Source organism: Chrysochloris asiatica, unplaced genomic scaffold, assembly GCF_000296735.1.
Source record: "Chrysochloris asiatica unplaced genomic scaffold, ChrAsi1.0 scaffold00024, whole genome shotgun sequence".
Classification (NCBI taxonomy): Eukaryota; Metazoa; Chordata; class Mammalia; order Afrosoricida; family Chrysochloridae; genus Chrysochloris; species Chrysochloris asiatica.
In genome coordinates this window covers 20,896,523-20,918,385 of record NW_006408542.1, presented here as the reverse complement: position 1 = coordinate 20,918,385, position 21,863 = coordinate 20,896,523, and the positions used below count along the sequence as shown (strand labels likewise).

Sequence of the window (21,863 nt, the reverse complement as noted above, 5' to 3'; positions counted from 1 at the left end):
ACTGTGTCTTAAGTCAGGCACACCTCAGTGAAAATATTTGCATAATTTTTTAACACTTTAAGATCTTTTACAACAGATTTGCCCAAATGTAATGTCGTTTGATTTCGTGACTACTGTTTCCATGAACACTGAATGTTGATCCAAGAAAAATAAAATTCTTGACAACTTCAATTTCGTCAACATTTATCATGATGTTATTGGTCCAGGTTTAAGGATTTTTATTTTATGTCCATAATACTAACAACAAAAAGGAGCATATAAATATCCACAACTACATGTTGTTGTCATGTGCAGCGGGGTCGGTTCCGACTCACAGTGAGGTTTCCGAGGCTGTAAATCTTTATGGGAGTAGAGCACCTCTCATCTTTCTCCTGCGGAACAGCTGGTAGTTTTGAACTGCTGCCCTTGTGGTTCGCAGCCTAATTCATAACCACTACACTACCATAGCTCCTTACAACTAACTACATGTAACATTGTGTAAATCTCCTAAACATAATACTGAATGAAAAAATAAGGACTGTATAATCCTGTTTTTAAGGAACTTGGTAGAGTAGTTGTTACAAATCGGGTTGCTAGCATGAAGGTTGGCAGTTTGAAACTACCAGAGGTTCCACAGGAGAAAGATGAGGCATTCTGCTCCTGTAAAGATTTACAGCCTCGGAAAGCCTATGCAGGGTCACTATGAGTTGGAACCGACTCCCTGGTACTTTTTACAACAACAATCCTGTTTTTAAAAACTATATAAAAATTTTTTTAAGAAGCAAACTAATCTAAATTGTCAGATGTCAGAGCTGGGGTTACCCTTTTGTGAGAATAATGACTGCAAGAAAGCAGCAGAAGGGCTTTAAAGGTGTTGGTAACATTATGGATGCTAGTTACATGCATAGTTCAATCTATGAAAATTCAGTTATGCACTTGTGACATATGTACCCTATATATATACAGGGGGGAACACAGTGGCGCTGTAGGATACACTGGACTGAGAACCGTAAAGTTGGCTGATCGAGTCCACCTCTGCAGGATAAAGACAAGGCTTTCTGCTTCCACAAAGATTTACAGCCTCAGAATCCCTACAGAGGGTTCACTATGAGTAGGAACTGACTCGATGGCCCTGAACAACAACAAAAGTATAGGAGGAAGAGTCATTAGCAACTTGTGATATACAGATAATGCAATCTTGCTTGATGAAAGCAAAGTTGGCTGGAAATAATTACTAATGAAGATCAAAGACTACAGCCTTCAATTTGGATTGCATTTCAATGTAAAGAAAGTGAAAATCCACACAAGAGGACCAACAAACAACATAATGATAAACCGAGAAAAGATTGACGTGATTTAAGTTGTCAAAAGCATCAATGTGCTCAGATCCCCAATCAATGCTCACGGAAGCAGCAATCAAGAAATTAAACAATATACTGTATTACACAAATCTGTTGCAAAAAACCTTTTAAAGTATTTAAGAGCAAAGATGCCATTTTGAGGACTAAGGACTCACCCAAGTCATTGTGATTTCCCTCACCTCATATGCATGTGAAAGTTTGACAATAAAGAAGATCATGGAAAAATTTATGTAGAATAAGCACTGGACTGCTAACGAGGCTGGTGGTTCAAACCCGCCAGCTCCTTCTTAGAAAGCCTATACCGGGTTGTTATGAGTCAGAATCAACTAGAAGACACTTAACAACAACAACACTGAAAATACTATGAACTGCCAGAAGAACAAACAAATCTGTGTTGGAAGAAGTACAACCAGAATGTTCCTTAGAAGAACAGCAAGACTTCATCTCTCATGATGTTGTTGTTGGTAAGTACCGTGGAGTTGGTTCTGACTCATAGTGACCCTGCACAGGGTTTCCGAGGCTGCAAATCTTTACGGGAGCAGAAAGCCTCATCTTTCTCCCAGGGAACAGCTGGTAGTTTCAAACTGCCGACCTTGAGGTTAACAGCCCGATTAGTAACCACTATACTATACTTTGGACATATTATCAGGAGGGACCAGTCCCTTGAGAAGGACATCATGTTTGGCAAAGTGAAGGGCCAGAAAAAAAGCAATAGACCCACAACAACAAGGATTGGTAAGGTGACAGCAACAATGGGCTCAAACGTAACAATTGTAAGCACAGAGCAGGATCAAGCAACGTTCTGTCCTGTTGTGCATAGGATCGCTATGAGTTGGAACCAACCCAACGGGACATAACAACATGTGTATACAGAAAAATGTGCACCTGTATTTATGGCGCTGGATGGTACGATTTGCAGTATGCTGCAAACTTCAAAGTGGGTAGTTCAAACCTACCCAACAGAAGGCTTAGTATAAAAACATCACAGTATGTACCATCCTTCCCACAGCACCGTCTATTCAACTGGAGTCAATAATTCATTGCAAAGGCCACAAAGAACTCAAGTCACCATACTCACACTTATGGGGCTTATTAGGGAATTTAACAGGTTACAATTCAGGGTCAGAAATGCTCAGGACACAGTTCTTCCAGTCAGGACAGCCCCTTTTTCTGCCATGATACAGGTTATGCCCTCTGCCCTGGTTATGTTACAAAGCTCTTTTAATGCTGCTGATAAATACCCAAAAGGGCACACAACTCCACCATAAGCCTCATTCTGAAGGCAATTGGCTTTAGCTCCATGTGTTCAGGAAATGTAGTTCCTCCACTAAGAGCCTGGAGGTACCACACTCCGCAGGCAAAGTCACTCAGCTTTACTTGCCCCATGAGCTGGGAAGCACACTGCTCAGTCTCAAGCTCTGGCTGTTGATTCTTCTGCTGCTGCTGCTCCTCGGCCACTCTTCTGGTGGCACAACTTTCTCTCCCTGAACTGAGGAGGTTCAGTGCGCAGGGATATCTGGGTTCACTCCTGTTCTTTTTTGTTGGCAGTGAGATTTCCGCTCCTGTTTCTGAGATGGCTCATTTTATACCCAAGCTAGAGTTTCAAGTTTTATCAATTACAATGAACTCTGTTAACATTCACAACTGAATCATGTCATTCTATTAGCATCTTCTATCACCTTCTCTTACCCAGACCCATCAGGAAAAGTTGTCTGGTGGGACTAAGGCTAAGAGCCATATTAAATAATTCATGACACCATACCTAATGATCTGCTTCTATAAAGATTACAACCAAGAAAACTCTGTAAAGCAGTTCTACTCAACCTGAGTAGTCAGCACCAAATGAATGGCAATTAGTTATATAGTTAAACAATAAAAATTTTAATAATTCATCTATTGAGTCCTGGTGTGACGCTGTGAGTTAATGCGCCAGACTGTAAAGCCGTTTGAACTGTAAGGTCGGCAGTTCAAGCTCACCAGCTGCTCCTTGGAAACCCTATACAGGATCGCTATAGGTTGGAATCAACTCGCTGGCAATTAACAACAATAACAATTTTGTCTATATTATTCATTTCATACTCCTGGTGTGGTGCGGTAGATCAGCACTGGACAAAGTAGGCAGTTCAAACCCACCAGCAGTTACTTGATTCGATAGCACTTCACAACAACATATTATTAACTGGAGTCCTAGTACTGCAGGATAAGAATTAGACTGCAATGTCAGTGGTTCAAATCCACCAGATGGTTCTTGGAAACCCTATACAGGGTCACTGTGAGTTGAAACCGATTTCACTGCACTTAACAACTCAAAGGGCATCAAACTAACAATGGCAAATTCTATTCATTAAAATATACTGGATTTATATTCAATGTGAATACACTATTTTTCCTATTTGATAATATCTGCCCTTGCCAACCAAATGCTAGCAAGTATGTAAGGCTACATAAGAATCCCCTGCTGTGTTACCAGGAAACACAAATAAAAACCGTTTTAGCAGCCCTATATGACGCTGTGGGTTAATGGGATGGACTGCAAAATTGGTTTGAACCACAAGATTGGCATTTCAAGCTCACCAGCTGCTCCTCGAAAACCCTATACAGGGTTGCTGTGGGTGGGAACCAACTCGACAGCACTTCATAACTATCTTTATAGAAAGGAGCAACAGTCATTTGTGGGTTAGGCATTGTGCTGCTAACTACAAGGTTGACGGTGCAAGCTCATCAGCTGCTCCTCGGAAACCCTATACAGGTCACTATGGATTGGAACCAATTCAATGGCACTTAACAACAACAACAAAAGCTTCCTGGTATTTTCAAAAATAGGAAGTTAAGTATGGGAAAACAAATTTAACTTTAGCCAAAGGATTTGGCCTTAGTCTTTGGTTCCTCTAACACCTATTTCCCTGATGATTACCGTCTCTTTGATGAGGACTTCACACCATACCAGACTGTTGATGGCCATGTTGAGTGAAGGTTGACTACACCACAAAGACCCAGCACACGTGACATCAACCTCATATCATGTGACTCAAGGAAGGGAGCTGGAGTTTGACTTATGTAAAGAAACCTCAATAAAAGTTCTGGACACCAGAGAAGCAGTGATGCCTGAGATGGAGGCAGAGACAATGACGTGGAGCGATGGAGCAGCTGGGGACTTTAGAGTCAGAGAGGGAGAGCAACTGTGTGCTGAAGACTGGGGGGGTACAGGGGAAGGATTGCAGGGTATACCCTTTGGTTGGTTGATGATGCATGGAGGGGATTGTAACCATGGCAATGATACGAAGTACGATACAATGAATGTAAAACTGATGTTCTCCCATGTAAACTATCATATAATTCACAATAAAACACTAAAAAAAAAAGTTCTGGACACAATATTGCCACGGTGGAGTCAGCACCATGTTAATGTCAATTAGTTACATAGTTAAACAATAAAAGGGCTTCCTGGCTGGTGAAAGAAATCTGCTCTTGGCAGGTGACACAGCCTCTATGGGAAACAGAAGCTCCGTATTAAGAACCCTTGGAGACTTTAACAAATGGTATTTTCTTTGGGCTGACTCTGATTGTATCCTTTATAACATAGCTGTTACACTAATTATAGTGCATTCCATGAGTTCTGTGGATCATTCTTGTGAATAATTGAACCCAAGCAAGTAGTACAACCCAGCAGGTCAGAAGTGAGGAGAATCCTAGGTACTCCAAAACTTGTGGTTGCTTGTAAAGCATTGTGTATGCTTTAACTTAAAATATATATATATATATATAAATTTTCTTTACAGTTAAGTTAAAAGGCCTGGAGGGGCACAGTATCACACAGATTCTGTGCCCAATGGCCTTAGCAAAAAGGTTGCTTTTGTGCAAGTACAGTGAATTACTTCAAATGGTTCTTCTACCCATAGTCTTTGTAACTTTTGCCAAACAACATTTTTACCCTTCTGGTTCTGGATAAGAGAAGGTAAGAGAATATGTTGATAGGATTATATGACTCCTTGTGAGTGGTTAACACACTTATAATTATGAGTGCAAAAACTAGAAACTCTTAACATGTATAAAATGCACGGATAAAGGCACCAGGTGGGGAATCTCACTACAGACAAGGAAGAGCCAGGAGAGTACATCAGTGATATCCTGAGATCCCTGTGCACTGAACTTCCTTGATGCAGGAATAGAATGCTGTGACACCAGAGAAACAGCCACAGCAGCAGCAAAAGTAAGATCCAGAGCAAGAGCAGTGGACTTCCCAGTTAACAGAACAAGTAAAGCTGAATGACTTTAGGCAAAAGGCTTGATTGTACAGGAGGGTGCCTCTAGGCACTTAAATGGGGTAGGCTAGGTTTGCTAACCCACTGAGCTTTAGCCAAATGCCCCAGGTTGAGGCTTATGCTGAAGCAGTATGTGTATTGTGGGCATTTATCAGCAGTCTTATAAGAGATTTGTAATGTAGCTGGAACAGGACAAAGGCCAAAGCTCTAAGTGTCAGACAACAAAAAGGCCTACCTGCAGGCATAGATGACAAGAGGCTGTGTTGACTGAAATAATTTAGCCCTGAGCATTTTCTGATCCTGCACTGTCACCCATTAACTTCCCTAATAAACACCGGAACTGGGAGAATAGTGTCTTGAGTTATGTGTGGCCACGGCAATGAATCTTAAACACAACTGAATAGAGAGCACTGTGGGAGGAATATTTTGGTGTCTTTTTTCATTTTTTTAATACTTGGAATTTGGCATAAACCATATCACTATTTCCAAAAGTTCCAAAGTGCCTTTCCCCAGACAATCCTAGTTTTGTTAGGCTTACCACCAAGAGTTTCTGTGTTCTTTGCTTTGTACACATAAACACACCTTTCTTACCTAAACAGAATTCAGTTTCATCTTGGTATAAACATCTTAGAAGAGCTGTTTGCTCCTTTTGGTTTTTGAGACCCCATTTATAGCCAGCAAAAATGGCTTTGACCCACAGCCTTCCAAAAGTATTTTCCAGTTTAGAAATCTAGGTATCCACAGGCTCCAACAGATGGCAGGACAGGCTAAGTCCTTTAACTTCACTTCTGACCTAGTTTGGTAAGGATTTTCTAACTAAAAAGAACTGCATGTTTAGAGGGTGTCAGAACAGAAATGGCCAAAAAAATGGAATTTAACATTTTCCAACAAAAATGTCTCTACTGTTGGGATTACTGGTCATTCATACTGGTCTAGATTGCCAACATGAAAATTAAATTGGCTTAAATTTTCATTAGGCATAAACTGTTATTTGATGAACATAGTAATTTCTAAATGACAGCCAGAAAGCCATTAATAAATAGTCTCAGTTTTCTAGTTTGAAATCTACTTTGATGGTCAAGTGCTTGGTTGTTTATCAAAAGATAAGTAGTTTAAACCCAGTAGCTGCTCCAACCAAGAAAGATGTGACAGTCTGCTTCTGTGAAGATCTGCAGCCTTGGAAACCCTATAGGACACAGTTCTATTCTGTTCTATAGTTGCTATGGGTTGATATCATCTTGATAGCAAAGGATTTGGTTTTTTTTGGTCTTGTTTAAACAATGTAAGTTTTCATCAGTGATTCACAAATACCCTGTCACGAGTTATCAACATTTTACCACAGTAATTCATCACTCAATTCATCCTTACCTCCAAGATTTGACCAATAACTTCAACCACTAAAAATCCTGTAAAAGTTATACTGTTTGTATATTCATTTCTACCACTAATCATATATAAGCTATGCCACATTTTTAGTCCAACTTCTTATATTTAGTATTGATTTCACTTATCATCTCTGAATCGCCATAATAATCTTTTGAGACAGGTTATTTTAACCATATTTAACAGACAGGGAAATTGCCTGTCAGAAAAGTGAAGTAATTTATCAAGAACTCTGCAGTTAAAAACCCTATACAGGGTTATTATAAGTCAGAATTGACCCGGTGGCAAATAACCGCGACCACCACCACAGCTGGAAATAATAAAGGTGAGATTAAAAAACAGGTCTGCCTTCCTCCCACTCACTATGCATCTTACCTACTAAAGGGAGAGGAATCAGACTCATTGAAGTGAAGCAATTAAAATTTTCCTCACCTCTAGGATACACGGAGCTCTGGTAGTGTAGTGGTTACCAATCAGCCTGCGAACTGCAAAGTCAGCAGTTGGAAACCACCAGCTGTTCCGTGGGAGAAAGATGAGGCTTTCCGCTCCTGTAATTACTTACAGCCTCGGAAACCCTGTACAAGCTTACTATGAGTTGGAACCGACTCCACAGCACTTAACAACAACAACAGCAAGGATATATGTGGACTCTGATGTGGCGATATAGGATCAGTACAGGACTGCGAACCAGCTGGTCCTCGGAAACCTTATACAAGGTTGCTGAGTCGGAATCAACTCGACAGCACTTATCAACAACAAGATACACGTAGTACAATATAATCATAGCTGCAGGGTCGCTATGGGTTGGAACTGACTCAACAGCACTTAACAACAACAACAATCTATTAAGGTTGTATTTAAAGTTTGCTACTCCTAGTCACAACATTCATCATTCTATATAAAAAGCATAACAGCACTGATTTACAGTTTAGGTTTTGAGATAAATGTGATAAAAAGTAACCTAAAAAAGTCATTAAAATTTAACATTACATTCACACTTGCAATCCACTGACCTGATTCTCCATTTCTGGCAAGACAGCACTATTCATCTGTTCTCCCTTTTTGGCTTTTAGTAACCGGTTGAGATCCTGACAAATATCTTTTGTAGAAAACTCAGCTCTTTTTCTTTCTGTGATCATAATTCCTCCTCTCTGAATAACCTATTTTATAAGAAATATTTTAAATTATTACATTCAGCTATTACAATACAAAAAGGAAGACTTTAAAATCGATGAACCTAAATTACTAAGATCTCATTAACCCACAATGAATTGTTATATAATGTACAAGACAATGGCAGGTTTGGAAAATCTAAAGACTACATTATAATAGACATTTTAAATCATGTTCACACAGTTTCCAAAACTAGTCTCAACGGCAAAAACTCTTAGCAGACTACTACAGTCTTCCAAGCAGTTCTTAAGTATTTGAAATTCACAAAAAGAAGAAAATCCTTAGCGTATATACTCCTTAATAAATATCTACATATTAAACCATATATAGGGATTCCACAAAATTCCATTATCTTTTAATTTCATTTTTTCATGAACTTTTTGAAACTCTTTGTATACTCATACAAAAAGAGGTAACAAGAGTTTTACTTCAGAAAAAAATTGATAAACTATCAAAATTTAACCCTAAGAATTATATTTTGCTTATTTAATAAATCCATGCTAACTATCCATAGTAAGCATAGTTTTCTTTCAAAATGGTCCTAAATCACCTCCTTTCCCCTGAGCTATGAAAGCATTCCTTTTATCAATTCTCAAACTTGAAGGTTGACACTCTTGCTCTTTCAAATAGAAGAAAGGGAGGGCAGATAGGAGAGAGGAAGAAAGGGAAAGAAAGGGAAAAAGTCTTAAAACAAAAAACTATTTGATAGCCTACTAAAGACAAAGTTTTCTGTCAAAGATAAACATCAAGACTTTCCTCAAAAATAAAGCACTACTGTAGTTAGATAAAAAGGTTTTAGACTTTTTAAACATGTTGTTATTTTATATCCATTAATATCTTTTCTACACTTGGATTCTCTTCTCCTAAGACTAGACTCTGATTTCCTTACCTGCCTCAATTTTCCCACGTCTCCGGCAGTCTCTCCTCCTGGTAAAATACATTCCTTGGGTCCAATCTGAACCAGGAGAGCTTCAAGATTGGAAAACTGATCATTGTCAGGGAACTCACACAGGCCTAGCTTCCTCTGTATGGAGTCAACATACCCAACTCCAACCTGTCTTTGGCCATCAACTGTAGACATTTTAACACCCACAACACCAATGGAAGACGACATGTCATTGTTACCAAACAGTATGTCTTCAAACTGAGAAAGATTCCCTGGAGAAGCCTAAGCAAAAATAATGAAAAATTTAAAGAAACTGTTAAATTTACTTTTAAATTTTTACTAGCCATCTCTAAGGGATTTTACTAATAAAATGCTTTTTATTACAAAAAGAAATTTCTTGTAACCATATAGTCCAATTAGTACCACATTTTCTATAAAATATCCCTGCCTTTCTAACTAATAACACATATTATTGAGAGATGAGGCGGTAGTCAGGGGTGGTGGAGACAGCAGCAATAGCAAATCACTTAAAAATGGCACTGAAGCAGGACCCGAAGCCGAAATTCCAGGATGCTGTGTTAGTGCTATGCTTTCATGGGCCTCTTGTATATGAAGCAAAATGTTAAAAGTTCCTATAAAGGATAAACAAGTGAAATACTTTACATCTACAATGGCTAGAATAAAAAGTGGGAAGACTGGGTTCCAGAAAACAGTATTCAAATACATGCTCATCAATTTGCTGAAAGACAGAGAACTTCAAAAAGCCAGTCAGGAGCAGTATGCAGAGGGGAAGATGAGAGGTGCTGTGGTTCCATGAAAGATGACATCTGGTCACAACAACAGAAAACTGCTGAAGTGAAAACAAAAAAGAATAAACAGAAAACACCTGGAAATGGAGAGGGCAATAGTACCAGTGAGTCACCTCAGTCTCCTCAGAAGAAATGGCTCCAACAGACCCTACTGTTAAAAATGAGGAAACGTTCAGGAACAGAATTGAAGTTAAAGATTTCTACAGAACTAAAACCATGGCTTGTTGATGAGTGGGACTTTAATTACTTCCTGTGAAAAAGAATGTGGAATCCATTCTAGAGGATTATGTAAATTACAACAAATCTACAGGAAACACAGATAATAAGGAGTATGCTGTTATTGAAATTGTAGAGGGATAAACGAATACTTCAATGTAATGTCGGGCAGGCGGGCACTCAGCTACTCCACAAATTTGAGAGGTAGCAGTATGCTGAAATCCTTGCAGATCACCCTGATAGCACCCATGTCTCGTACCACATCTACTGAGATTATTTCCTTAAATAAAAAGAATTGGAGCCAGGATAGGCTATACACCTCTGGATGAGAAGAGTCTTGCTTTATTACTGAACTATCTTCATGCTTTCCTAAAGTATCTAGCAAAGAATACTGCCACTTTCTTTAGTGCCAGTAATTATGAAATGGCTCCACCTGAGTATCATCAGAAGGCTGTGTGAGACTGCTGACACTCACTTATATCTGGATCTCTGTAAACACATTTTTGTTTTTAGTCCTTCTCTTAAACAAAGGAGCTCTGGTAGTGTAGTGGTTACGAGTTGGGCTGCCAACCTCAAGGTCAGCAGTTCGAAACTATCAGCGGTTCTGCGGGAGAAAGATGGGGCGTTCTGTTCCTGTAAAGATTTTACAGCCTCAGAAACCCTGTGCAGGGTCACTATGAGTCGGAACTGACTCCAAGGTACTTAACAACAACTTGAACAAAGGATGAACTCTGAAAATGTTAACATATAACTAAATTAATGTATGCTTGTTTTCTGTTTGATTTAAACAGAAAATAAATTGGGTTACAGCTCCTTTTTGTTTTCTTTCACACTCTTTTTTTACATTTCAAGACTGTTTCCAGTGTATTCAATGACAGGCAGCGGAAGACATGCTATAGTGTTTTACTGTCTACTTAAAAGTCCTGCTTTTGAATGCTGGTGGTTCTATTCCTTTGATACTACACACTTTTAAGTGTTAATGGTGTATTACAAAATGCTCTGGTTCCTAGTGCCAAAAGTTCAATTCATTAACTGAACACATTAATCCATGTGTGCACACGCTGTCTCTTGACTGTGCTTAAAAAAGCCCATCCTTTGCAAGTTATCTATGTTGTTCTTTAGGCATTTTATCCTTGCTGACATTGTTGAAGAACTGTGGCTTGTTTCAGAGTTTTTTGTATTTGTATGTAGCACAGTTCTTAATGTGATAGTTAAATTTCTGGACAAGTCGATCTTTTAGGAATTGGTTTTCAGACCTGCAATAATTTTTTTTTTTTTTACATTGAAAAAAAAAAAAAAAAAAAAAAATTTTATCAATAGTGATTTCAGGATTCAGACCATAGTCTCATGGGGCAATTCAGTCAACGGGCATTACATAGTTCACAAAAATCATGATCTGTATCCTAATGAAATTAGAAACATATGGGGTCTTAAAATCTTGTGGATGGCCACCTATATACAACTATATATAGGTCTCTACTCGTAGAAGCCCAGATAAGAAACAAGTTTTCATAAGCTATGACCTCAGCTATCCTGAAACAAAAAAAAACTAGATGGTGTTCAGCTAGGACCACTGAACATTCTGACAGGACTAACAATAGATGGTCCCAGGTAGAATGGGAGGAAAATGTGGAGAACTCAAATTATTACTTTAAAAAAAAAGCCAAAATAACTACAGTAGTAGAGGACAAAATGCCCCTCCCCCAGAGACGACTGTCCTGAGATACTTTTTAAACGTAAATCAAGACTATACCTACATCATACTCCATTAGCAAACTAGCAGGGTGACACATAAAATACAGGATATTATCCTTAAGATTGGTGCTCTACTTAAAAACTATCAGTATGAAACAAAGAGTCAACAATTACTCAAAAGAAAAGAGGCTACAAGGAGCAGGGAAACTAGGGTACTGGAAACAGAACAGAAGAAAATGTTTAAGACAATGGTTGGCACACTATGATAAATGTAACTAATGGCACAAAACTGTCTGAGTGGAAACTGTCAAATGGGAACCAAACATGCTGAGTAATCATTCAGCAAAAGCTCAATTAAAAAAAAAAAAAATTTTTTTTTCACATGATTTCCGTTTTAAATCTGGGTCAAAGATGGCTTTATACTCATATACGTTAGACAATATTATTCATTGACCACAGAAGAATTGATGCATTTGAGTTATGGTGTTAGAGGAGAATATAAAAAGTACCATAGACTGCCAGGAAGAACAAACAATTCTGTGTTGGAAAAACAACATAGCACAACCAAAATGCTCCTCAGAAGGCAGGATAGCCAGATTGTCTCTCATACTTCGGACATATTATCAGGAGGGACCAGACCCTGGAGAACATCATGCTTGATAAAGGGTAGTAGGTAAAGAAAAAAAGAAAGCCAACCAATGAGATGGAGTGACACAGTGAAAGCAGCACTGGGCTAAAATGCAGCAATTGTGAGGTAGGCATTGGACTGAGTAGTGTTTCATTAACAGACTTGATTGTGGAATGAAATTAAGGACTTCATACATAAAGTAAAAGATCACTTTAAAACAGGAATGAAAAGATCAAAATGGATGTCAGAAGAGGCTCTGAAACTTGCTCTTGAATGTAGATAAGTTAAACCAACAAGAAGTGAAGGGTCAGCGAGAAAGAACACGACACCCAAAGAAATGGATTGGCACAGTGGCAGATTGTGAGACTGGTGTAAAAAGACTAGGCACTGTTTTGTTCTTTTTTTCATACGGTTGCTATGAGTCAGTATTGACTTGATGGCACCTAACAAGATTAAACTAACTAAAGGGTCAAGTTTCTTTGCTTTTTTGGACTTCGGTAATGCTACTTATTTCAATGTGTTCATCAAAGTTTGACAGGTTGTTATTATGTTACCATCAGCCATTTCCCAGGCATTTGATAGGCCATGATGTGAAGATGAGATAGTCCCAGGACATGGACAGCTTTTCGAGCACAGTGATGGAAGCATTAAAGAACCAGTAGCCATCAATAGTTTTGAGTGCTTTTTAGTATCACATCATGATAATTATTTATCTTTTCATAATGAGATTATGAAACTCTAACTGCTATGTATGTAGAGTAACGTTTGAATAAAAACCGAAATGGAAAAATGATACCTATACTCAAATGAAAAAGCAAAGGTCCAATTGCAAACATAAACACAGTATTTTCACATACATGCTTTGAATATGCAGGCAGAGATAATTAAACATAACTTTTTGAAAGTTCTTAATATGAACCAGGAGCTAATAAAATTGACTGCTTGCAGAAAAAGTATGTATCTTAGAAAATTATACAGTAATCTCTGAAACAGATGGTGTCAAAGGACTTTTCCTGCTCTGAATATACTATTGAGAACATAGGAAAGAAATCAATCCGAGATCAAGTACTCAAAATATTATTAATACTTAAAACAGAATCAGTAAGCTAATTAAAAGGGCAAATTAATTTTAACAGTTTTAGACCTGAATTACTTTAAATGTCAGGATAAAAATAACACAATTTTAATCTGGTAAAGACAGATATTTTAAGATTATTTTCCCTGACCTGCAAGATGAGAATTAAAAGAATTTCATCTTGAGGAAATCTGATATGACTCAAGAGTTAGATGGGAGGCAGAAGACTGATGGCCATAATAATCTATTCAACCAAGTGAAGATGATCACCACTTACAAATGTCCCCAACTTACAAATTTTTTAATCTAAAGGGAAAAATAAGCATGTATAAAGATAAAAACATATCGCAAGTGTGTATAAGCAAAATACATGGGATGTTACAAATTTGTTTGATATTACTTTAAAAACAGTAAAATCAAATTCCTGCCAAAAGCTGGTATTCAACTTGATATTAAGGCTATTATTTACATATGTATTTCAGTGACAGTGATAAAGCTCAGAATATTCAAAGTCATCTCACAATGAGAACCCACTGAATTGCTGGGGTCCTGGTGTGGTGCTGTACGATAAGCACTGGGCAGCAAGGCTGGTTTAAATCACCAAGGTCGGAAACTCATTGGCGCACCTAAGAAACCCTATACAGGCTCGTTATGAGTATGACAGGCTCGTTATGACAGCACTTAATGACAACTGAAATGTTGAATTGCTATAAGCTTAACTCTTTAAAAGTCACATGCTAAAGGAAGACTACGTTTCTAAAAGCATTTTACTATCCCAATCTGGTTAAAATTTTTAAAACAGATACATAGAATTCTCTCACATTTTAACATTTTTATACTCTTAAAAAATTAATTAAAAAGGAAGACAATACCTTAAATGCCAAATACCAATCATTCTCCTTGCAGGCCTTATTTCCAGCTCTATTCTTGTAAACTTCAACTCTATACTGACGAACTAGAAGAAGACTTTTTACAAAAGACTCAAAATTCATTTTACTAAGTACAACACTCTCCAGAGTTTTTGTTCCTAAAGAAAAATATAAAAAAAACAAATTATAAATTTGAGGATTTGAAGTGATAATCTTCAGCCATGTAACAATGATTCCCCAAGTTACACTGTTTTCTCAGTAATTTTCCCCAAATAAATTGTTTATTGAGCACCTACTACATCACAGTGACTATGGCAGGAAAATATAAAATGACAAGACACAGCTCCCCCTGGCTCTTTGAAGCCACAACAGTAACATTAGACATTCTTAGGATGACAGGTCAGAAACACAAATTATTTAAGGCATACTTTGGTGGGTTTTTTTTTTTTTTTGCACCTTTGCTTTATCTGTACTTCATAGGTATTTTGTTTTGTTTTACAGATTTAAAGTTTGTGGCAACCTTGAGTTGGGCAAGTCTACTGGCATCATTTTAACAATAGCATGTTCTCACTTTGTGTCTCTGTGTCACATTTTGATAATTCTCACATTTCAAATCTTTTTCACACACTTAATAGATTTCAATTTCAGTATAGTGTATGTTGTTGTTGTTGTTATGTGCCATCGAGTCAGTTCCGACCCACAGCAACCCTGAGCAGGGTTTCCGAGGCTGTAAATCTTTACGGGAGCAGAAAGCCTCATCTTTCTCCCGCGAAGCAGATGGTAGTTTCGAACTGCTGACTTTGCGGTTCACAGCCCGATTCATAACCACTACACTACCAGAGCTCCTTAGTATAGTGTATACATAACATTTGTACCAGGAAACAAAAAAACTCATGTGACTTTCTTTACAGTGACATTTTGCTTTATTGTAGTGGTCTGGAACCGAACGTGCAATATCTCTGAGGTGTGGCACTATAGGATAAGCACTGTACTGCTAATCACAAGGTCAGTGGTTCAAACCCACCAGCTGATTCTCAGAAACCCTATACAGCGTCTCTATGGGACAGAACCAACTTGACAGCATTAGCAACAACATACCTGTATTAGACAATGGTGGTGGTGGTAGTGTGCCATGGAGTAGGTTTGATCTTACAGAGACTCTGTGTAGGCTGTGTATCTTTGCGGGAACAGAAATCCTCACCTTTCTCCTGTAGAGCAACTGGTAGATTAGAATTGCTGACCTTGTGGTTAGCAGCCCAACACATAACCCACTACGCTACCAGGGCTCCTTGTATCAGACAATGTTGTTGGTAAGTGCCATCTAGTAAGTTCTGAATCATAGTGACCTTGTTTAAGGTTTCCAAGGAGCGAGTGGCTAGTGAGTTTAAACCGCCAACCTTGTGGTTTAAACCGGCCTTGAAGTCCACTGCTTTATCCCACAGTGCCACATCAGGACTCTATATTAGACAACTGGCATTTATAAAGAACCACTATTTTTGTTAATGGATCTATATTTCATCATCGTGAAATTTTACATGGTGTATTTTACACTACAACTTTTAGGTACAAAAACCTTACAATGGCCATGTAATAAAATATCAATAAATGAGTAAACACATATACGAGTACTTGTTTCTTATAATTTATTTTTTGCAAGTCTGAATAAAAGTCATATAAATGTATATATATATAATAATTTTTTTCAAAAGATCTATAAAAATTAAGTCATTTGTTATTGTTGTTATGTGCCATGGAGTCGGTTCCGACTCATAGCGACCCTGTACAGGGTTTCCGAGGCTGTACATCTTTACAGGAGCAGAAAGCCTCATCTTTCTCCTGTGGAACAGCTGGTAGTTTCCAACCGCTGACTGTGAAATTAGCAGCCCAATTCGTAACCACTATGCTACCAGAGTCATTGCAAAATGGTCTAAGTGATATGCTCAAATAGTTTAAAAGGTATAGCAAAAAGTCTCCCTGTATCACTGTCCGTAGGTATCCAATTTATCACCATGGTGCCATGTTTATAAAATAAATATATTTCCATACATAGTCCAAGTATACATTAGCAAATACCACTATCAAAAAATCTTTTTTTTACTACAAATATTCTACTATATCTTAGGTATTTTTTATTTTAGAGTTTCAGTTTCTGCTTACAGTGATTCATTCAAATGACTACAAGGATGTTCTATATTCTATAGTTTAATCTCTTACCGATAGACATGTATATTATTTTGTCTCTTGTATTAAAACAATTCTGCATGAATCCTGCAGAGTGTTATGCTTCTTTCTTCAAATGTACAAGTATATCCACAAGCTAAAGTCTAAAACTGGATTTCATCAAAGGATGATAAGTATGATTTTGATAAATATTGGGAGCCTGTCCTCAACTAGCAATTCTAGTGGCACTGTAGGATAGGCAATGGACTGCAAACCACAAGGTCAGTAGTTTAAGCTCACAGGTGGCTCACTGGGACAATGATGAGGCTTTCTGCTCCCTAAAAGATTTACATCCTTGGATACCCTATACAGGATCATTATGAGTCGGAATCAACCAGATGGTAGTGAGTTTGGTCTGGGGCTGTTTTTTTGTGCCCCTCAACTAGCTGTGACAATGAACATTCATATAAAGTATGAATGTATCTATTTCTCTCTACCTAGTAAAAACAAGCATTTTCAGGCTTTCTCGTCTTTATCTTACATCATTAATTCTCAAATGAGGCAATTTTATTCATGCAAGGGATATTTAAGGAGTCCTGATGCCACAATGGTTAAGTACTCAGTTGCTTACCAAAAGATTGACAATTTAAACCCACCTAGATGCTCCGCAGAAGAAAGACCTGGCAATCTGCTTCCATAAAGATAGCATGCAGCTAAACAAGCCCTATAGGACCAGTTCTACTAAGTCACATGGGGTCAGTATGAATTAGAATCACTCAACAGCACCTGACAACAACAAGGAACCATGTGCTAATATCTAGAGGTATTTTTGTTTCTCACAAATGAGAGGTAAGAGAGTATCACTGAAATCTAGTGGCGAGAGGCAGGGATGCTGTGTAACAGGCACAGGACAGTCCTCACAACAAAGAATTGCCTCGTCCAAAACTTCCCTAGTGGCCCAAGCTGAGAAATCCAATCTTAAATTTTTAAAAAAGTGTCTCTGATTAGTTGACTTGCAAATACTATTATTTTTTACACAATAAGTCAACACTACCTACAGTATTAAATGGACTAGAAACTCAATTTTGATATAACATGCTGTTGTTAAATGCTGTTGAATTGTTTCCGACTCACATCATTCCTGTTTAGGCTTTCTGAGGAGTGGCTGGTGAGTTTGAACTGCTGACCTTGAGGTTCAGTGCTTATACGAGGTAATATATATTCACTTAACAACATATACTTGCTAATTCTGACAATTTCTGGATCTAGGAGTCCTAGTGTGGCACTGTGGGCTAATGCACTGGACTGCAAGGTCAATTAGAATGGAAAGGTAGGCGGTTCATGCTTACCAGCAGCTCCTCAGAAATCCTATACAGGGTCACTGTGAGTCGGAACCAACTCAACAGCACTTAACAACAACAAATGACATATCTAAGCTAAACTTACGAATACATCATGCCAAATATAAATATCAAATACAAACAAGAATAAATAACGATAAATTAAATGTAAGATTTGTTTTCTACAGTACTTGAGACACAGCTGGTGGTAGTGTGCTATAGAGTTGATTCCAACTCATTGTGACCATGTATAAGGTTTCTGAAGTTGTAAATCTTTACAGGAACAGAAAGTCTCATTGTTCTCCAGTGGAAAACCTGGTGGACTCGAACTGCTGACCTTGTAGTTAGCAGCCTAACATATAATTCAACCCGTTATACCACCATGGATCCTTTGGGACATAACTGATACTTCCAATATCGACTAATTAGTTGTAAGTACTAAATACGAATCCCTATTGTCTCAAAGAATAGAAATGCCTCCATCAAGTATTCAAGACTCCAAAAAAGGGGGCTCAAATCTTGCCTCTCTAACCTATTCCCTAGAATATTCCTCATGATCTAATCCAGGACTCGAAAACTGAAATAACTACACAAGCCAGGGAGGTAATAAATGAGGCAAAGGAAGTGGAGAAAACAACAGAGCTGACAGATAGCAAATAATGCTTAGAGAATAATGTTTAGAATACATAGAATGGTGAAAACACTGAAAACCCGAAGAGAGCACAATAAGACAACAAAGCAAGAAAACAATAAAGCACACAGGACATGTAGTTAGGAAAACTTTCTAGCCATACCCACCACCTTGAGGAAATGAGTCACTAAGCCTGGGAGCCAACTCAACGGCACTTAACAACAACAACAACATATAAAAAGTAGGCTAGTTTGTTAATTTAATTTTTTATAAAAGTATGTGTGTGGGCGCGTAGGCATTACTGAACATTTTGACCAATGATTTCATAAAAGAATCCTGATCAATGAACTATATAAAACTCTGAAAGAAAAAAACTGCCAACCAAGAACAAAATACCCAGCAAAGTTAAGGAAATAGTGTAGATATAGAACTTCCAAATGGCGAGGAATTCAAGTAGATTTCAAGATAAAACCAACTGTTTTAAGCAGAGAAAAAATTAATAAAGTACAGGGTAACCTCAAAGAAAAACAATACACCTGCACATTAAAATAAAAAGAGAAAAATCAGATTTAGTCAACACTAACAACAGAAATTAAAAAGAAAACTCACAAAATGAGCTCAGCATAAGAAATTATGTGGAACAAGGAATTCAGCAGCACCACAAGAAAATAGAGAAAAATGACAGCAATCAATTCATGCCGATTGATAATTACACTGAATGTAAATGGATTAAACATATCAGTCAAGAGACATAAAGAAAAGAACTGTCCCCTCAGGGCAAACCCCATTCCAAAACTAAGACTCAAGGAGAATACACGCTCTGATTGGTGACCATGTTCGTCACCGATAAGGGGAAGTGAAAGAAAAATAGCAATGAAGCAGCAAGCTAAACCCTACAACGTTCAATAAACTCCTGTGAACCCAGGTGCAGACCTGGTTGGCCAGCAGTGTGGCAAGACCTGGGGACTTTTGGCCCAGAATCAGTGACATAACCACAGAGACTAGAGTGGAGAGTCAAGTGCTCAGCTGATGAGAGGGCATATGCACAAGAACACCCACACTTGCAAGTAATACTCACTTGACCTGGCTTCAATGATTGGATGATTAGAGCTCAACCAGAAGAAAGAAGAGGGAAAAAAGAGTACTCTGATACCATTTGATGAACTTGCCCTAAAAGAGGGAACAAATCTTTACAGGAAGGATCATTCCCACCCCCACCTCCATACAGAGTAGACAAGGATGGGCAACTTGGACACTGGCTACCCAAAATGGGGGGACTACAAAAGCAAGAAGTAACTGGCTTACAAGCTTTCGAGAGGAACTCTAGATCCAGAAGGCATGGAAGAAGGTAAAATCTCCACTTAGTAGTATTCAATCTGTCCATGAGGGGCTGATGAAAGGAGATGCCGATAGGTCTCTTGTGATACAATAGTGAGCAATTATTATCAGGACTGATTGTGAGGGCTGGAAATGTAAGGGTAGAAGTTTTGTAGCAAAAGGAGGGGAGTGACTGACTTTTCAGTCTAGGAGCAGAGGTCCCTGGGACCCTTCAAGGGAGAAGAGCGGAGTGAGGGAACCTACCCAGAGAAGCAGTGATGCTAGAGATAGAGGTAGAGACGATGACATGGAGAGATGGATCAGCTGGGGACTTTAGACCTAGAGAGGGAGAGGGGCTGTGTTCTAATGACCACCACCTTTAAGCAGGCATTGTTGCTGGCCTTGTTTAGAGCAACTTTTTCTTACTTTTATTTATTTACTTTTTTGCCTTCCCCTTCACCCAAGTTAATGTGTCTACCCTCTAATTAGTGATTTACCCTCCCCTGTACAAAATCCAACCCTGAACTGAATAGCTTTATTTCTCTGGACAAGCCATTTACCCTAAGCTTAAAGCTTTTCCATTAAAAAAGGCTTAAGGACAGGCTTAAACCGGATACTCAAGTCCTTGATCTACATTGTGTTCCTTAAATAGTTGATTATATTTTTTAATCCCCAGGTCCTGAAGCTATGGAACAGAAAGAACCTGGACCAGAACCCAGGTATATGCATTCTCAGTTCTGTAGGCTTGGTTAGGGCATGACATTGCTTGGATTCCACTGATTTCCTCTGGGGTCAGGAAACCTTTTCCATTTCCCCAATGTACTGTACAAAAGATAATCCCTCTATTTATGCAGCAAGCATAGCAAAGTTTGAGAACTCTAGTTTATTAAACCTGGCTTCCCTCCCTCAGCCCCACAATGGGTCAGTCCTAGTTGCCAGACACATACTTGGATCAGAGCTAGAATGCCGGCAGGGCTCCCGGAAGGCAGTTATAGCCCACAAGCTACAGGCCAGGAAGAGGAAGAGTTGAGGTGCCCTTTGGGGCCAGAGGACTTGCTGGGGGCCATAAAAATATCCTGGCTAGTCCTGTGACAGGGGAACAACAACCTGATGTTATTGCCTGAATTTAGGCTAGAAGACTCAAGTCTGAGTCTCCCTGGGAAATTCCGGTATGTTGTACTTTTGACACTAAAAAGCTGATAGACTTTAAGGGAAACAGAGTGAATGAAATGACAGACGACATGGAGAAACAATCAGAAAGCACCATTTCCTTCAACCAAAGATGATTCACTCCCATGAGAAAACAGCTCAAGAAAGTTGACTGACAGTTGTGAAGACCATCAAGAAGCTCAACAATCTAAGTAGGAAAATGGTCACAACAGGCAAAAATGGCAGAATTAGAGTTTAAAGTGCAGTTTTTCCAAGCAGCTTCACTGTGCCTACTATTTCGCTGTAACTTCAGACATTGGCTTTAAGGAGCATCATTAGGTGCCCAGGGGTAAGGGTTTTTCTTATTGATGTTTTGCATCAGTACAATTCCTAAGATAGTATTTCTACAATATAAACCCACTGTCATTGAGTTGATTCCAACTCATAGCAACCCTGAGTAGGGTTTCTGAGGGTGTGAATCTTTATGGGAGCAGACAGCCTCATCTTTCTCTTACAACATCTGATGGGTTTTAACTTCCAACCTTGCAGTTAGCAGTACATTGTTTATCAGATAAAATACAGATAATTTTAACGTAATTCTTAATATTTATTTCTACTTTATTAAACGTTCTAGAAGATGAGCACATAAGTCTTGCCTTTTAATTTAATTAGTAAGTTCACTATTAAACCAGGGGTGTGGAATTTTTTTTATGCCAAAATTTATAACATCATTCATGTCATATAAAATTATCAACTTAAAAGTTAGCCTGCTCGGTGGTGGACCGGCAACGTCGGGCGCATGGGGTCCCCAGCTGATCTCCTCCCTCCCTGCCTTCCTCGGATGGCGGCTGTTTATGCTGGACGTGTGGCCAGAGACGGGTAAGGATCACGTGGAACCTCAGCTACTTAAGACAGAGACATTGCCATGCT

At 38.5% G+C, this 21,863-nt stretch overlaps 1 protein-coding gene and 2 pseudogenes across 1 annotated transcript in view; 1 reads left to right on the top strand and 2 right to left on the bottom strand.

Moving 5' to 3' along the window:
• The window catches only part of MSH2 (mutS homolog 2), a 126,503-nt gene that overhangs the window by 86,372 nt on the left and 18,268 nt on the right, over nucleotides 1-21,863 (bottom strand). The window contains exons 2-4 of the mRNA XM_006839430.1: nucleotides 14,340-14,494; nucleotides 9,048-9,326; nucleotides 7,999-8,145 (exon numbers count right to left, since the gene is read on the bottom strand). Of these exons, the coding sequence (XP_006839493.1) occupies nucleotides 7,999-8,145; nucleotides 9,048-9,326; nucleotides 14,340-14,494 (581 nt within the window). The remainder of the gene's footprint in view (nucleotides 1-7,998; nucleotides 8,146-9,047; nucleotides 9,327-14,339; nucleotides 14,495-21,863) is intronic.
• LOC102837535 lies at nucleotides 2,562-7,072 on the bottom strand (annotated as a pseudogene).
• LOC102825558 lies at nucleotides 9,578-10,528 on the top strand (annotated as a pseudogene).